The sequence below is a fragment of the Felis catus genome, chromosome C1 (genome assembly GCF_018350175.1).
Source record: "Felis catus isolate Fca126 chromosome C1, F.catus_Fca126_mat1.0, whole genome shotgun sequence".
Lineage (NCBI taxonomy): Eukaryota > Metazoa > Chordata > Mammalia > Carnivora > Felidae > Felis > Felis catus.
Genome location: NC_058375.1, coordinates 8,549,700 through 8,568,011, shown reverse-complemented (window position 1 = coordinate 8,568,011; position 18,312 = coordinate 8,549,700). Strand labels below are relative to the sequence as shown.

General features: G+C 55.8%; 1 protein-coding gene across 2 annotated transcripts; it reads right to left on the bottom strand.

Annotated features, from left to right (window-relative positions):
- Positions 1-1,179: 1,179 nt before the first annotated feature.
- LOC102901287 (angiotensin II receptor associated protein) lies at positions 1,180-15,195 on the bottom strand. 2 transcript variants are annotated; one of them, XM_006934280.4, is made up of 5 exons: positions 15,041-15,195; positions 7,114-7,148; positions 5,287-5,392; positions 4,219-4,393; positions 1,180-2,832 (listed from the first exon to the last, which is right to left on the bottom strand). In XM_006934280.4, exons 1-5 carry the CDS (start codon positions 15,065-15,067, stop codon positions 2,717-2,719), a joined length of 459 nt encoding a protein of 152 aa, XP_006934342.1. In that variant the 5' UTR covers positions 15,068-15,195; the 3' UTR covers positions 1,180-2,716. The 2 variants fall into 2 exon arrangements, with proteins under 2 accessions (XP_006934342.1, XP_006934341.1); XM_006934279.4 differs by having other exon boundaries at positions 4,198-4,393; positions 15,041-15,193.
- Positions 15,196-18,312: the final 3,117 nt, after the last annotated feature.

Below are 18,312 nucleotides of genomic sequence, written 5' to 3'. Positions count from 1 at the left end.
CCTCCTGGCCATGCCCGGTAACGGGCTGGACAGGAACACACACGCTCAGGCCTTCCTATGAGCTGTTCCCCTGCCTGTAACCTCACGCCAGATGCAATCCCCTGACACTTGGGGTTTTTTTTTTTTTTCCGGTCTGATTCTGGTATCCCAGCATCTAGAAGCCTCCCAGTTCCCATAGGCTCTTGGCTGCTTGTTGAATGGATGTTACAAAAGCAGTTTTGAGACATGCTGCGTGGAAAGGGGGCACCCTGCCGGTGGCCCTCGCTCTCTCTGGGCCTCTGATGGCACTCTTCTTGCAGGACAGTCCTCCGGCTCCTGGGGCCACTTGGTCTGCATGGTCAGGGCGCCAGAGTAGCCTTAAGTCACGGTCCCCCGCCCCCGGAGCAGCCCTGGGCCAGTGACCGGAAAGCCCAAACCCCTTGCTTTGTATTGAGTCACACGCTGCATTCAGGGTCTGCTTCTGGGGATGCCCACCTAGGATAGGAACCTTCCTCTGCGCCCCATAAAGATCCGGCCAGACTTGAGGGATCTCTGGCTATACTATCCCCTCTGCTTGACACAGGCTCTCTTAGATGCCCCCCCCCTACACCCCCCTCACCTTTTCATTCCCTTTGGAAATCTGACATATTCACAACATACACACGGGAGCATGCGCCCACTGGAGGCCTCCCGTGTGCCAGGAACTGGGTAGAAACCAGAGAATTGGAACTTGGGTTTTAGTCCCATTCCTCAAAGGCCACACCCCTCCCCAACCCAAGGCCGCCTCAAACATGACCTTGAGGGGTATTTCCTTCTAGTCCACTCTTCAATATTTCACCACACGTACCCTCATGAACGACATACAGGATTGCTTGGAGGTTTTTAAAGTCATGCTAACACTCATATTGCACACACCATTCTGCAACCTGTTTTGCTCCCAACAGGGGGACTGATGTCCATAGAGATAGGTCTGGGGCGCCTGGGTGGCTCAGTTGGTTGAGCATCCGACTCTCGATTTTGGCTCAGGTCATGATCTTGCAGTTTGTGAGATCGAGATCCGCGATGGGCTCTGCACTACCAGCAAGGAGCCTGCTTGGGATTCTCTCTCTCTCTCTCTCTCTCTCTCTCTCTCTCTCTCTCCCTCTCTCTGCTCCTCCCCTGCTTGCACTCTCTCTCTCATAAAATAAACTTTAAAAGAAAAAAAGAAATTGGTCTGGTTTATTCATTTGAACTGCTGAACCATAGCCACAGGATGAATACAGCACGGATCATCTATCCGTCCCCTTCTGATGGTGAAGCTAATTCCAGGTTTCTTACAGCTGCAGCCACTCACCAACCCTTGGTCCAGAGCACAGGTTCGGTCCCAGAGGTTCCTTTCGGAGCTCCTGCCTCCTGACAGCGGACTCCTAATGTCTATTCCCTGAGAGCAGGCACCAGAGTTCAGCCCTGCAGCCCCAGGCACTTGCAGCAGCAGGCACTAAGCCCCTTAGGACAGACGGACACAGGAGGATGGGGGGGTTGTGCACTAGGCTTTGATCTCTTTGTGCCGGGGACAATCCAGGACGGCCTGGGGAAGTCCAGGCACATGAGGCCCGGAGATCAACACTCAGTCCAGTCGGAGTGGAGCGGGACCCTGGCCACGGGACGCTTGGGGCTTCTGACCAGGTGTTGGTCCTGCTCCGCCCTCACACCAAGACACAGGGTCTGCCAGGGAGATGTCACCCTTTGCCTACTGACCCCACATCATCACAGGCTCAAGGAGCAACCCACCAACGCTGTTACTTCGGGAACTTTCCAAGGGCCAGGCACTGCACTCTTTGTGTGTGGCATCACCCTCCGGGCGGGCATTAGCCCTTTTCCAGAAGACACTGAGGTCAGAGATGTTAAGTTGCTCAAAGGCACATAGCCAGGAAGTGGCAGAGAGGGATTCAAAGCAATACCCAAGTCATCTGATTCAGAGACACATACCCGTCTGCCACACCAAAGAGGGCCCTCCTCTGCCCAGGCCCCGGCGAGGCCAAAGCTGGGTGCACGGCAGGCCCAGCTGGTCGTGAACCCAGGCTTCCTCCCGCCACGACAGAACTGGCAACTAAGCCCAGTTTCCCTGGGGATTCAAAGGAGAAATCTTCTCAGGAATGACAGGTCCCGGACCCAGCCTGGCTGGGAGATTAAACGTGGCTCAAAACACACCCAGCTACAGATTCCCCAAACTTTTAATGCCGTGGCTCTGGGAAGGGCAGCTGGAGGCTGCAGACGGTCTCCGGCCCCAAGGTCCCCAAGCACCGAGTGACCAGGCAGTGAGAAGCCCAGGGACCTCACTGCCACACCGCACTGCTCCTGGGACTGAGGGCTGAGCACCACCTAAAGCTCTCAGAGCTTCTGCGGGTGGGGTCAACAAACTGTGGGTAAGGCCTGGCCCAGGTGGAGCTCGGCCTGGGGCTGCACGGGCAGGTGAGGAGAGACCAGGTTCCCAGCTTTACTGGCACGGGCCAGTGAGCTACCCTGAAGGGAGAGGAGGTCTCAGGGAGTCTGGGACAGGTATGCATGGGGCTCCTGGCCACTCAGGGCACCTGATTCAGGCAACCCCTGAGATGAACAGGAGAACACAGTCCAAGGTGGGCGGGGCGGGGGGGCATCTAGAACACCATCCGAGGCGCAAGGAAGGTGGTGCAGCCTGAGCCGCCTCCACGGTCTGTCATACTGGCCCCAGGCTGGGGCCCGGCAAAGCAGCCTGGCTTCAGTACCCTTGCGGGGCGTGACCCCTGCTCTCCGAGCCTCCGAAAGGGTCTGTGGGAGCCTCTGGTGAGTCAATCGTCTGGTAGTCGCTGCGCTCCTGTGACGGTCCGAGGAAACCTAGGGGTGGGGGGATATGGGGGTAGGGGAGAAAAAATGAAGGGTGAGGACTCAAGATGTTCTACCCACCCACCCCCACCAGGAGGGCCCTGGGACACGGATGGCAAGAGCACCGCCCCCAAGCTATTGGCACGTGTGCAGCCAATCCTCCCATATCCCTAAAGGGCAGGCATCTTGTTGCCCCCACTTTACAGACGGGAAAACTGAGGGTCAAAGAGGTGGACTGACTTGCCTGCAAGCAGGGAGCTTGAAGCTGGGGACACTAAGAGTCAAGCCAAGGCAGCACGAGTGCTCGTGGCCACCACGCTCGGCCCTGCACAGTGCACGCTTAGCAACTCGAGGAGAGGGTGCCCAGCCCTGGGCCCACAGGCTCCTCTCCGAGGCACAGTGGACACCGTGTTACTGTGTCCAGAAGGCCCAGAGCTGGCACAGCCGCAGAGCCCAGAGCGCTGGGCTGGGGGTGCCAGGTAGGTGAGAGGGCTCGAGGTGCCCATGCCCTCACTCCCATCCCTGCCCTGTACATCTGTCCCATGATCCGGAGCAGGTCCCAAGGGCTAAGGGCGCCAGCTCCTTCATGTGTCCAAGGGGAGGAACGTCACTGGCTCCCCGCAACCCCCCGGCAGTACTGAGGTCAGCCAGGGGGAGGCCACAGGCCACCCCTGCCCTGGCCCGGCTGCTCCCCTGGGCGGGTCATGGGCCCCTCTGGGCCTCTCTTCTCCAGACCAAACAGTGCAAGACTGCCCCCCAGCCTCTCCCTACTTGTCTGAGATGAGATGTCAGAGAGAACAGGAGAATGGCCTGGCCACCATGAGAGGGGTACAGCTCAAAGCCGGTGTTGGAGGGGTAGCGGTGGGCCGGGATGGGAGAGGGGTGACACAGATGTCAGCAGGGAGACCACCTGGGGCTCAGCCGAGGCTCCCGCGGCCCATGCCACGCCAGCGCCTTCTTCCTTGGCCACCCAGACCCCACAGGGCAGGAGGGGAGGCTCCAGGCTGCTACCGCCCAGAGCTGCCTCGGAACCGGGGCACACCCAGCTGTATCCGTGCTCGGGCTAAGAGGGGGGTCCGGTCGCCACCCCCAACTCTGCCCGCGGCCTGATGCCGGGGAAAGCTCCCAGCAGGCTGGGATGGGAGCACAGGGCTGGTGCAGCAGAAGCCGGAGCTTGTACGCCTCCTGGCCTGGGGTTCAGCGTCCCCGCCACACTCCTCCCTGCACCTTGAGCCTTGGTCCCCAGGGCAAGGACGGCCCACTCGGGCAGGGGCTGTGGGCCAGGCTAGACAGAGTCAGGGGAGACGAGGAAGGCGCTGCCAGCACCTGGGCCGGGGACAGGACAGTCAGGGAGCCGGCCGCAGGTGGTGGCCTCACCGATATGGAGCAGGAGCTCACCCCCGCGCTCCCGGTACATGTGGTAGACGAAGCAGCAGGACAAGGGCTTGAGGAGCAGGCTGAGGATGGCCATGCCGGCACCAAAGCGCTCCGTGTCCGAGAAGCCGGTCCGCTGGTAGAAGATGCTGATGTGGACGATGTCCAGGAAGATGGTGGCCGCCAAGCCACCCAGAAACTGCAAGACAGGCCAGGCGCAGGGCCCGTGGTGACCACGTGTCACCAGGGCTTAAGAGCACGCTGACGCCCTATCATGCCCTCATGCGCCCCCCCCCCCCCCCCATATACCAGACCGGAAGCTCTGTCTGTGCCCTCCTGTGTCCTTAGGCTTTGCTGCAAAACACATCAGCAAGCAGGCAGGACCCTGTGGATGAGGCGCCTGCCCGAGGACTGCAGCACCGAGCGCGGGGACGTGGGGACGTGGGGACCCGGTCCGGACCTAGCCTGTGGCTCCACCAGAGCCCCACCCCCCACCACTGCCCCTGTTGCCCTTGAGGCCATGATGGGGCACGAGACTTGGCTCCAGAACCTCCAAGACAGAGGTCCCTTGGAGTTCGCCCAATCTGTCTCCAGCACCAGGGAAGCCCTTCCTCGGTCATCCTGACGGGCCGGTGCTGGAGCGCCCACCGCCCGCCGGGGCGTAGCGGTTGTCCATGACAGAGCTCAGCAGGGCTGTGTCCACTCTGACCTCGTAAGTACAGGAGCTCCCTCTTCGTGGGTCTCCAGCCACATCCCTCCCCACCAGAACCTAGAGGCGGGTTACGGGAAAGGGGTCCAGTGCCATCGAGGAGCGGCCGCTCTGGGGCGCCTGGGGGGGCCCCACCCGTGCCACTCTCTCGGGGAAGGCCCTGAGCAGACTCGGGCCGCTCTGGGCCCGGCAGGCCGAGAAGCAGGCCAGGCTAGTGAAGACACACGTGGGCTGGTAGCCTGGGTGGGCTTATTCACAAGGCTTTAGAGAACGGAAAATGGGGGCAGGAGGAGGAGAGAGGATCGGGATGGGTGAGGGGGAGACCGGGGGCGGGGGCCACGACCACCCTGAAGCCAGTCCTCTCGCTGCGTCCCCCGCCTCACCAGGCTTATGGCGTCGATGGAGTCCCTCTGAGCAACGGCCCACACGCCCAAGGCCAGGATGGTGAAGTTTGCCCAGGGATAGGGGCCCTCGAACGCTATGCAGCCCCTGTGGGAAGAGGCACCGGAGTCACATGAGGTGACCGCCCCCCAGGCGCCCGCCTCCTCCCGCTCCCGGGCCTCAGGGCCCTCTGACGTGCCGTCCGCCCAGCTCCAGGGCACCTCCCCTGCCCTGGAAATGTCAGCAAGCAAATCCCCTTGGCGTCACTTCCCAAAGGGACCCCGAATCCGGCCATATCCCTCCAGCTCCAAAACACCATCCTCCCCTGGATACATCCACGGATTGATCTCTGTGGCCTCTGCCCACCGGTCTCTCACTTCCATTCCTGCCCTTCCAGGGGCGACGATGTCGCTCTCCTGCTAAGAATTCTCCAGCAGTTTCCCGTCCCACTTGCAGTGAACTACAGACTCTTCCCGTGGCCTGAGGAGCCCTGTGGGATCCGGCCCGTGACACAGACTCTCTTACGGTCCAGCCACTGCCCGTGCTGTGCCCTCTACCCTGAACACTTGGCCCTGTTGTGTTACTTTAGTCTCAGCCCAAACGTTACCTCTGAGACTCTTTCCCCGACCACGTAATTTTAAGTACCCACCTTGTCACTTTCTAACACAACACCCGCCCGTATCTTCTGTTCTGGGGGATCGTTACCAACTCCCGACGGATGCGTTTACGACTTGTCAACCCAATGACACGATTAGCACAGAGGCCCTGCTAGCGACTAGCACAGTTCTAGATGCTTTAAAGGAACTCATTTATGTGCATTTATGTTCACAACTCTAGAAAGGGAGCACAAATTACCGGCCTCGTTTTTAAAAACGAGGAAAGTGAGGCACAGAGAGATCAGGTAACGTGCCCAGGGCCACTCGGCTTCTAAGTGGGGGAGCTGGGATTTGAACTCCAACAGCCTTAGCCCTTTTCCAGAAGACACTGGAAGACACCGCCATTGACGCAGGCAGTGTACCTTGAAGTCTGCAAAATGCACACAGAGGCTCAACTGTTTCCAGTCCTGGTTTGGCAGAGGAATCTCCCCAGCAGCTCAACCGTCATTTCATTAGGCGGCAATAATGAAAATCAGCCCTGCAATCCTTGAGCCTCCCTTTGTGGCCCCAGGGAGTGTGGGATGAGCACTGCCACGCCTCTCCCCCACAGCTCCTGAGGGGTGTGCCATCCATATACCCATTTGACAGATGGAAACCAAGGCCCCAAGAGGTGGGTGGGCCACTTGCCTAAGGTAACCCGGCTGGACCCTGGCTGAGCCAGGACCTGCCCGGGTCCGTCTAAATCCTGAATCTGCCACCATAGAAGAGTAAGGGTCTGCCCCTAAGCAAGTGACCACCCTGCGTCTCTCAGCTCATAGAATATCAACTTGCTGAGCCACTGAGCTAAGCCACAGAAGGCGCTCAGCCCAGCGGCTGGCCCCGAGACACCCTCAATAAATGTTAGCGGTTATGACAGTTTCTAAAGCTAAGCTTTCACCTTCCAATGACCTTACAAGGCAAGGAGGGGTGTCGGTAATACCGTCATTTTGCAGGTGAGAAAATGACTCAGGGGGGTCTAAGTTTCCTCTGGAAACTGCCTGCCCCTCACACATTCTTGGGACGTGGGGAGCCTGCGGAGGACGTTCTTGGCAGAGGTGCTATTTGGCTTTGGAACTGGCCAGGAGACCCGCGGACAAGACCCAAGCGACACACGGACAAGACCCTGGCGACATGTGCACCCAGATCCCGGGAGACAGGTGGACACAGAGCCGGGACACCTGTGGAGTCACTCACCAGGTCGTCAGCAGCCAGTGAACCAGGAGGATCGTCTGCGGCACAAAATAGGGGAGAGGGAAAGAAAAGATCTATGAGTGTGACCACCAGATGGCAGGGGCGTGGGGGGGGGGGGCGCGGTGGAGCTTTTGCGGCCAGAAAACAGGGGACGCAAGCCCCTGTCTAGCACCTACGAGGGCTTCGCAAATACAGGAGGGGAAGAGCAGGGGGAGGGGTGGGGGTGGGGAGGCAGGCCTTGAGGGTCTCGGCAAGGAACGTGGATTTCATCCTCAGTGCATGGAGGGGACGCCACCAAAGGCTCTTCTGCAACGAAGTAACCTGGTATGGTTTAAGAAAAAAAAAAATCCCTCTGGCTTTTTTCTAAATGTCTACACTATTCCACCCCTCTGATCGCCCCAGATGTCCTTAAAATCACAGCCCCCATTACTGGAACTGGTCTCTACTCCTGGTAATCAAAAGGGCCCTGCTTGGAAAGCAGACGGAGGAGGGAGCAGATGCTATGGGGAGGGCAGGGCGGCTGTGAGTTGGCGTTTCCGAAGGAGGGCACTCGGTGCCAAGGGGTAAGCAGGGACCCCGCCAGGCAAAGGGGAGGAGAGAAAGGTGTTCTGAGCTGGCGCGTGACAACAGGAACGGGGAGGCAGGAAGGGGAAGAGGGAGTGGCGCTGACCCCATGGGGGGCCAGGAGCCCCAAGTCAGGAGCTTCAGTGGGGTCCCAGTGGTGGATGGGGGACCCTGAAGGAGTTACTCAAGGGATTGGTGGGGATCAAGCTGGGAGGGGGAAATGCCGAGAGCATGGGGAGGGGATAGCGTGCCCGCCGGCCTGGAGAGCAGAGAGCCAGGGCAGGCACAGCAAGGGTGTGTAGTGAACCGCCCCGGCTTCTGGACTGGTGAAAGGGCAGAAGTGGGGGTTGCCACTTGCAAGAAAGAACCCTGGCTAGGGAGGGAGAAGCCCCTCGAGAGGAGTTACCACTTACCGCGCACATACTCTGTGCCGAAAGCCTTACACAACCTCCTTGGGGCCTCAGAACAGCCTCTGGAACAGACACTAAGCTCATTCCCATTCTGGGGGGCCTGGCTAGCTCAGTTGGGGGAGCATTCAGCTCTCGATCTCTGGGTCACGAGTTCAAGCCCACGTTGCGTGGGTAGCGATTACTTCAAAAAATAAAATAAAATAAAAGATCATTCCCATTTTACAGATGGGAAAACTAGTCTCCGAGGAATATTAAGTCGATCTGGATTCCATAGATGGCAAGTGGTAAAACCAGAGTTCAATTGTAAGTGTGCCTCCGGGGCACCCAACTTTGCAGCGGGGGCCCGGGCTTTCAGCGGAGAAAAGCCATTTGAACTTTCGACAAATGTGGACATTTTCTGCACATGGGGGAGGTGAAATCCAGAGCAGATGGCTGGGATATTCCGCCTTCACCCCTCGTGCCCAGTGCGAATGAACCAAAAGAGCTCTGGTGCCATGGCCCAAAAGCTCAACAGACTAGTAGAAGAGTTCTGTAGGGACTGATACTCCTGACTTTACAGAGGTCCCAAGACTCTGAAAAAACCAAGTCTGTACAGTATGGAAGGCTGGCGCTAGAAGAAATCTTCGCGGGGCACCTGGCTGGCTCAGTCGTTAGAGCATCCGACTCTTGACCTCAGGGCTGGGAGTTCGAGCCCCACATTGGGTGTAGAGATTACTTAAATAAATAAAACTTAAAAAAAAAAAAAAAGGTATCTTCACGACTGGCTACCTTTGTTTACTACCGAGCGCTTCCTAAGTGTCAGACCCCCATACTAGGTACTTTCTATACACGGACGCACCTCATTCTTACAGTCTGTGGAGGTGACATTTACAGTTGAGAAAACTGAGGCTCAGAGGTAAGTCAGTGGCAGAGCCACTCAACAGATTCAAATCTGACCATTAGCCCAGTGTTGTCTGACTGCCAGGCCTCTCTGGGCCTGGGCAGATGTCTTCTTCCCATTACAAAGATGGGGAAACTGAGGCAGAGAAGTCTTAGTCTGCCACGGGTTTGTTAAAGTGTTTTTTGTAATGTTTGTTTATTTTTGAGAGACAGAGAGAGACAGAGCGTGAGCGGGGGAGGGGCAGAGAGAGAGGGAGACACAGAATCCGAAGTAGGCTCCAGGCTCTGAGCTGTCAGCACAGCGGGCACGCAGGGCTCGAACTCACAGGCCATGAGATCATGACCTGAGCTGAAGTCAACGCTTAACTGACTGAGCCACCCAGGCACCCTTTCCTTTTATTTATTTTTTTAATGTTTATTTATTTTGAGAGGGGGGAGGGGCAGAGAGAGAGAGAATCCCAAGCAGGGTCCGTGCTGTGAGTGCAGAGCCTGACATGGGGCACAGAGTAGGGGAACATGAGAAAATAGAGGATCTCATGAACCATGAGGTCACGACCTGAGCTGAAATCCAGAGTCAGATGCTTAACCGACTGAGCCACGCGGGTAGCCCTGCCATAGTTTTTTTGTTTTTGTTTTTTTCCCCAGAGGCTTAAGAGATGCGATCTCATGGTGCTACTTTTCTCAGGCATTTATACTTTAACCCAGCATCCCTGGCACCTGCTAGGCACCCGCCCTGGGGACTCAACAGTGAGCAGAGGAGATGTGGTGCCCTGCTGCCCTTCCAGAACTTTCACATGGTGGAGGACACCTGCTGATCAGATCATCACCTTAGAAACGAAGGCTCCAGTGAGAACCTCTTCCAGAAGGAGGGTGATAGCAAAGGAACCGGAGACCCATTCTACAGCCGGGTGGGGTGGGGCCGTGGGGTGGTTCTGAGGGAGTGACTTTAAAACAAATTTTTTTATGTTTATTTAGTTTTAAGAGAGAGAGAGCACGAGCAGGGAAGGGGCAGAGCGAGAAGGGAGACACAGAATCCGAAACAGGTTCCAGGCCCCGAGCTGTCAGCCCAGAGCCGACACGGGGCTCGAACTCGAGAACTGCGAGATCATGACCTGAGCCAAAGTCGGAAGCTCAACCCACTGGGCCACCCAGGTGCCCCGGGAGTGACTTTTAAGCAGGGGATTAACTAGGGCCAAAGATCAAAGAAGAGCCTTTCAAGCAGAAAGGATGGAGCCTGCAAAGGCTCTGTGGCAGAAGGAAACGTGGAACCTTCTGGAAACTGAAAAGAAGCCAATGCAGCTGGACAGAAGAGGAGAGCAGAGGACGGACAGGAAGCTGGGGGGTGGGCAGGGCTGGGCCCGGGAGGTGTGGGAAAGAAGTCTGATCTTTATCTCAAGAGCTAACACCACCACCGGTCTGTCTTAACAGGAAACCCTACCCACAAGAGGGGAGAAGTCTTGCCTCGAAGGCCACAGCACGTGACCAGTCGCGAGAGTCCTGGTGTCCGGCTTTTGGACTAAGAGAAGACACTGAGAAAGACAGCACAGGGGAGGCGGCTCACATCACCACCTTCCTCCTGAAAATCAACACCTAAGCCTTCCGCACTGCTGGCTTCTATTCCAGGAACCGTCTTAATTTCCAAGTGCTCGGCTTCCTCCATTCAGACCATGCACACAACGGGCCCTGCAGAGCTCTGCCTGATTAAGGTGAGCTGGATGAGGAGCAGGCCCCCAGGGTGCCCGCCGATGCCCAGGCAAGCCTGTGGGGAAATCGCTCTGTGTCACCTGTGAGATAAAGATTTTTCCTGGAGCCGAAAAGACCTGTAAATGCAGTGAGCGCCTGCCTTACGTCCAAAACTATGCCATCTGTTTGGGGAAGAAAAGAGTGCAACCTGGAAATACTGAGGATCCTTGAAGACACAGGGTGTCCCCACCATGTGACAGACATCACTTTTGTTTTATAAATACTGAAGAAATTAAGCACCTTTTGATCATGTCTCTTAAGCCCCTGAGAAAAGGAACCCGCAGAAGACTAAGCCTCAGTTTCCTCATCTTTGTAGCGAGAGGACACGCCCACCCAGGCCTAGAGTCCAGGAGAGCTCCAACCAGACACCGAGCCAAATGGGCCCTGCCCTTCCCGACACAGGAGGGAACAGTGACTCATCTCAGCACAAAGAACTGTCTGCCGGCTGTTGGGGAGGTTTCTGGGAACCAAGGGGACACCAGGGATTCTCAGGTACTGCCTGAGAGACTGGGGGATGGGGCGGAGGGGGGGAGAGGGCTGGGCTCTGAGAACGTGCCTGGGGAGCCCTTCCTGGCTGGGCAAGAGGACAGAGACCTGAGCTCCTGGACTCTTCATACAGTGCTCGGCACAGGGGGCCTGCCTGGCTCTTCCCCAGGCAGCATCCAATGTGTCAGAAGACTGGGGAGGGGAGGGCCATGGGCCACGGCAGCCAGGGGTCACAGGATGCTGGACTGGAGACCTGGGTTCTGATCCAGGGGCCATGTCCCTTTGTGTCTGTGCCCCAGGGTCCTTCTCTGTGAAATGGAGGCAATACCTATGTCCCCATATGTACCAGCGGGGTGCCTCAACTGTAGAGAGACAGCGTCTGATAGTTACTGTACGTATCCACAGTCATGCCAAGCACCCCCGTGAACAGGCATCTTGGAACAGCGTCAATAACACAATTCCTGTTACCGATGAGGACCTGTCTGCCATGTGTCTACACTGCCCCGAACACTTGGACCACATCACCCTGCAACTGTATGGGGGAGAGAGTATGAAGGTTCTTTTACTTGTGAAGAAACGGAGGCAGTGAGAGATTAGGTCACTGGCCCAAACTGGAACACTTATAAACAAGAGAGCTCAGATGCCAATCTCCGAATCGGTCTGTCTGGTCTGAGTTTTTCTGCTAATAAAAATGTAATGCCCCAGGGCGCCTGGGTGGCTCAGTCAGTTAGGTGTCCGACCCTGGATTTCGGCTCAGGTCATGATCTCACGGTCCGTGAGTTCGGGCCCCACGTTGGGCTCTGTGCTGACAGCTCAGAGCCTGGAACCTGCTTCCGATTCTGTGTCTCCCTCTCTCTCTGACCCTCCCCCGTTCATGCTCTGTCTCTCTCTGTCTCAAAAATAAACATTAAAAAAAAAATGTAATGCTCCACCAACTTCTGGACCACTGGGTCCTTCTCTTAGCACCCTAGAAGGTACGGTTTATTTTTATCCTCTTTTTACAGTGAGGAAACTGATACTCAGGTTAAGAAACCTGTTCAAGGTCACACAGCTAATAAGTAGCAAAGTCTATGCTACGCAGTCGGGATCTGGAGGAGAAAGGGAAGGGTGGATGGAAATGAGGTTTAAGCAGAAGGGAAGGCTAAGGGGAACCCAAGCGGTCACGTGGACCATGACTTAGACCCCTTGTTTGCCACTAGAGGGCCCACGGACGAAAGGGGTTGGGTGTGGGGGAGATTCCTAGACAGGTGGTAGACAGACCTAAGGTCAACCTACAGATCAATGTATGGAATATAGTTCTATTAGTCCTGTGTAAACATTCAGCAGCCTGTTACGTGAGGCAGTAAGACCGCCCAGGGCAGCTAAGGCTGAGGGACCCACGTCAGGAACGCCACGGCAGGGAGGCAGAGTCGGGCGGTGGTTAACTGCTTGGGCAATGAGGCCAAAGATTTGGATCTGATCCTGGCTCCATGTGTGATCTCGGGCACGTTACCAGATCTCCTGGAACTGCTGTTTGCTCATCTGTGAAGTAGGGACAATAACGCCCGGGTCATAGAATTGTCATGCGGATCTAGCAGCACAGGGAGGTAGAGAGGTACGTGAAACACGCAACACAGTGCCTGCCAGGGAGGCAGCCCTCAGCACACGGCCATCCTCGTTACTCCCGTCAGGAAGTCGGCTTCCTAATTTTTAACCTAATGCTGCTATTCCCTGGCCCCTCCTCCCGAAGATCTTTTCTCACAGGACCTCATGGGCCCAAGTCTACTCTGTTCTCAGCTTGCCGCAATGTCATTTCTGCGGCTCAGGACTTGCCTCTCGGATGGGGCTCGGTTAGGGGCTGCCCTTTGGGTAAAGGGCCTGTGGCAGCTGTTTCTTTCACCTGTCACCACTGACCACTCTGGCTGGGCTGGGCACAAGCAGGCATCCAACCAGCTGCCAAGGAATGTATGAAATGAGGGGGTGCGGGGCCACAGGGGTGCGTTTTCCCAGCTCCCCGGGGGTCCTGATCTCAGAACATCCCACTTTGGTGCCTCCAGGGAAGGAGTCAACAGCGGCTCTCTATAGGGTGGCCAGATTTAACAACAACAAGACAGAACGCCCAGTGAACTCTGAAGTTTGGTTAATAAACAGTTTGTTAGTATGTCCCGAATATTGCCTAATACTTACGCCTAAAAATCACTCGTTGTTGGTCTGAAATTCAAATTCAGCTGGATGTCCTGTATGCTACCTGGCAAACCTGTCCCCTCAGAGCCTCCTAGTACTTCCTTATCTCTGACTGGTAGCATCGGTGACCTTTGGAAACATGGGGTCTTGTTTCTGCCTAGGGAACAGCCAGCCACGTCACTCTGGGGCACCGAATACCAGGACATACCTGTGGGTGCATTTGGCCTGTTAGGCACACGAAGTTGCTCAAAAACAAAGGAAGCCCCAAAGGGACTAAGGCTCCCCCAGTGGATGGAAACCATCAAGGCAGAAGTCAGTCCTAACTGGAGGCCAGGAAAGGACCTGGCTTTGAAGTCTGACCCCAGTTGGTCCAAAGCCTGACTCTGCCACTGAATCCCCGTGGGACCTCGGCAGGTTACTTTTTGGACCTGAGCCGAAGTTTGCTCCTCTGTAAAAAGGTGACAGTATCGGCTTTCTCAGAAGGTGGCTGTGATCGAGCAAACAACCTGACGCCCGGGAATGAGGAGGGTTCCCTGCCCTCTCCATTCCCGCAGCTCTGCCCCTCACCTGATTCTCTCCTAGCAATTATTGTAGGCAAATCTGTCATCAGAGAAAAGGCAGCCGGCACTGACTCACACTGCCCGGAACACAGGGGATGTTGACCCCAACAAACCGCAGCTGCCCTCCTGTAAACCTCTTAGGCTGGAAGCTTCAGGGAGGCAAATGGCATTAAGGAAAACCTGCCCATGTGGAGTCCGAACACAGGCCCCGTCTAACAATCCGCAGACGGATCACGTGTTGTCTTGTAGCCCTCTAGGCGTTAGATTCCTTTGGTGCCGGACGCCACGCGTGCTAAGTGCTTCGTCACTGGGGAGTAAGAGGCCATTCCTGGATACAGCCTCAAGGGGGAGGGCGCCCAGACCCAAAATGGCAGGTTTGGCCCAAGGCTCACACCTTGCTGCCCAGAGCTAAAGGTCCCAGCCCCTCGCTGGCAAACTCAGCCCAGAAGCGGAGGCCGCCGGCGGTGGGCGGGGAGAAAATGAAGAAGCCGCTGGCATCTTGAGGAGCTGAGGACAAGCCACAGGAAATGAAGACACCCCAGAAAGGCTCTCAGCGTCCTCCTAAGTGTATACGGTGGGGGTTTTCTGCTTTTAAGTAACTTCTCTCGGAGTTCCCGTTTTCTTAAGAAACAGGGACGCTGCACTGATCAACTTTGGAAAAAGCACTCGTCTGCGAATTTCGGCTTTTCTTAACCCGATTAAGCCAACAAAGCAGCAGGGGGGGTGCTGGGCGTGCAGGTGAAAGGTCTGCCCCCCTCTCTCTGGGAAAGGGCAGGTGTCCAGCCGCCGAGACCCCCTCGGGCTCTCAGCGCCCGCCCCCAAGTCCGCCCCTCCCACCCTCTCCGGGGGGGAATTCTGGGCTCTTGGGCCGAAGCGATCCTCCCGCCCCCGCCGCCTCCGGCTCCCTCGCGGTCTTCCCTGCAGGCCCTTCCCTGGATCCCTTTCCTTTTCCGGTCTGCGCATCTCCTTCCCGGCTCGGCTCCACGCTCTCTTTCTCCCTACTACCCCTCTTGCCCCAAGCTCTTGATCCCCTCACCTCTAAAATCCTTCTTGGAAAAAAAAAGCAAACGCCCGACACACTCTGGAGGGCCCGCCCCGCCCGCGCCCCGCCCTGCCCGTCGCCACCTTCAAGTTCACGGTAGGCAGCTCCATCCCGAGCTAGGCGGAGGGCACCTGCGCCGCGGCCGCGGGGGCTCCTGGGCTCCGAACTCCGGGCGCAAACTTGCCTCGCCCCGCCCCGCCCCGCTTCGGCCACTCCACCTCCAGAGCCGCTCCGGGCCACGTGAGGCGGGCCACGTGATCGCTGCCCCGTTGCTAGGAGACGGCGTCGGGCGGCGCCCGCCCTCCTCCGGGTTTCCAGCTCCGGCCGCCTCCGAGGCGGTTCCCGCAGGCGGTTGGAGAACGCTGGGATGTGTGTCGCAAAGGGCGCAGTATCTCGCCTGGTTAGTAACCTGACAGGTGGATCGAGGGGACCACCTGCAGCTGAAGAATTGGGGGGAACGTCCAGGTGCCCACAGCTGGTGTCTCGTCTCGTCCCTGCGGGTACCCTCCTCCTTGCTTCCTGGCGTCAAAGTGGAGACACTGACAATACCTACCTCATAGGATCCTGGTGAGGTTAAATGAACTCATTCCTGTTGATAATGAAAAAATTATTCTGACACTTGCTGGACCGGTAAGGAAGACTGTTGCCGTAGGGGTATTGCAATGGGGAAGCCTGAGGAAGCTCACCTCCCAGGACAGCAAGGACAGGCGCAGAGGGAGGGTCAGTGGATGGAAAATACCAAGAACAGACATCAAGGGTAGGGAGATTCTTGCTAAACTGACCCAGCAGGATTCTTGCTAAAGGCAGGCGAGGACACCAAAGGTGGGGGATAGGGAACTTGATCAGATATGGAGGGTGATCAGATATCAAGGGTGGGGAGAGTCTCACTAAATTGATTTAGCAGGGTTCTTAGGGCTCTGCAGTCCCAGCAAGGATAGGCTGGATACAGAAGGCCAGGCCTAGTCTAGGAGAGGGCTCAGAGGAACCTAGCTAAAATTTGATCACAGATAGTGTCTTTGTGAAGGTAAAATGCCCAGAACAGTGCCTACCACTTAGTAAGTGAGCAATACACATGAGCTGTTGTTATTAGCGATACAGAAGGTTATTATCACTATACTGCTTGGGGCCCACTTGAGTCAGTATACCAAAAGCTAGCTGGAAAATCTAGCTGGAAAGCCAGCAGAAAACCTACAGGACACAACTGTCTCCAGAAAGAAGAAGATTGGAGAGAAAAAGATTTTATCTAAACACTGTCTGCCCCTCAGCTGGAAATGGAAAGAATTGAGGAAGGAAAGGCCATCTTACCTGGCACCCCTCTTAGACTGTTGACCACCCTCTCCCCAACCCAGACAGGAACATTAATTCTCCCTACCTCCATCCCCCTCCCCACCTCATCCTTCCCCCATAACCAGAGAAAATTTTCATTTGGAGAGCACCAGATTCCATTAGAGTCACTTGGGGTAAGGGACCCCCTCGGATGCGTCTGAGTGCTTGTTCTTGCTTTTAGGAGGGAGAAACCTCATGGGAGGCTACAAAACTACCTGGGATTGGCGGTGGGGGGTGAGGCGTGGGAGGGTCCTGAGATCAAATCAAGACACATCCTCTGGAAGCGCCTGGGTGGCTCAGTCGGTTAAGCGTTTTCGACTTAGGTCATAATCTCACGGTTCATGGGATCCAGCCCCAACGGGAACTTTGTGCTGCTTGGGATTCTCTCTCCCTCTCTCTCTCTGCCCCGCGCCTGCACACACGCACTCTTCCTCCAAATAAACAAACAAACATTTAAAAAAAAAACAACAAAACAAGACACATACTCTCTCCGGACATGAAGGGAGACTTTTGCAAGACTCCAGGGCCCATTGGCCTAATTTAATGCCCTTTTGGAGACGCAGTCCTCCAGCCCAGGGGGCAGAGAAGCGCAAACTGGCCACCGTGGTTGAGAGCTGGTAAACGGCTGCACCTAGTTTGATTTTTTGGGATTCAGCACACAGCGGAACAGGTGTTTGAATCCCGACTTTGCCACTTACTGTTTGAACTTGGGCAAGTTGCTTCACCTCTCTGTGCTTTAGTTTTTGCAAGTGTAAGAGGAAGATCGTAATGGTAACTTCCTCAAAGGGTTGTCAGTAATTAATACACAAAAAGCGTTTAGAATAGTGCCTGGCAGATAGTAAGCACTAAATCAGGATTGGCTGCTATTGTCATTAAGTATTAGTTATTGTTAATTATTGCTGTTGGATACCGAGAAGAGAGTAATTCCTCAATAAATGGTGGATATTATAACACTATATTATTATTTATCCATTTTCTTTTCTAAGAAAAAGTCCCCATCCACCTGAGATCCTAGAGGTGTTTCATCCAAGCCTGTAGGGGTGTAATAAGACTGCAATCCCATTAGAAGGAGAAAATAAAGGGGCACCTGGGTGGCTCAGTCGGTTGAGCATCCGACTTCGGCTCAGGTCACGATCTCGCGGTCCATGAGTTCGAGCCCCGCGTCGGGCTCTGTGCTGACAGCTCAGAGCCTGGAGCCTGTTTCCAATTCTGTGTCTCCCTCTTTCTCTGACCTTCCCCCGTTCATGCTCTGTCTCAAAAATAAATAAAAAAAAAAGAAAAAAAAAGAAGGAGAAAATAAAAAACAACTCCTAGGATTAAGACTGACATTTATTAAGTACTTATTTTGTGGCCCACGGTGTGAAAAGCGTTCTGTAGTAAATGCTCACAATGACCCCATGGTGTGGGTGCTATCCCGATCCTTATTTACAGTAAGATGATTGAGGTTAAGAGAAGTTGCAAAGATTATCCAAATCACTGGTGGGTATGAAACTGGCCTGGGGACCGAGGAGGTCTGGCTCTGGGACCCTCCCTGACATTCAGCCCCTCGGTTCCACTGCCTCCATCTTGGGAGGGAAAATGCAGCCCAGGCTGGGATGCAAAGGACGGAGGGAGGCGAGGAGGCAAGACAGATTGCGGATGAAGCACAAGGCTGGGTCTGTGGAAGGTCCTTGCCGCTCACACAGTGACACTGCATTCATCCCGACCAGCTGGGGCCAGAGGCATGGGGGAGGGGGCAGAAGACCCAGCTGGCTAGGGTTGGGGGGGGGTAGCTCATAGGAACAAAGGAAAGTGACTATTCTCAAAGGAGTCAGAGTTTCTGCCATGACCCAGTCCCGACTATGGAAGGACAAATGCCCCCCTCCCCAAATCCTATCCCACAAGGCTTTGGGGTCATAGCTTTAGTGAGCACAGTTTTGGAATTTAAGTTTAAATCTGTCGCGTCCCTCACCAACCGTGTGTGCCTCAGCCAAATTTTATCTTTGCACTTTGAGTACAGAGAGAGACATGAAGAACACCGATTCATTCA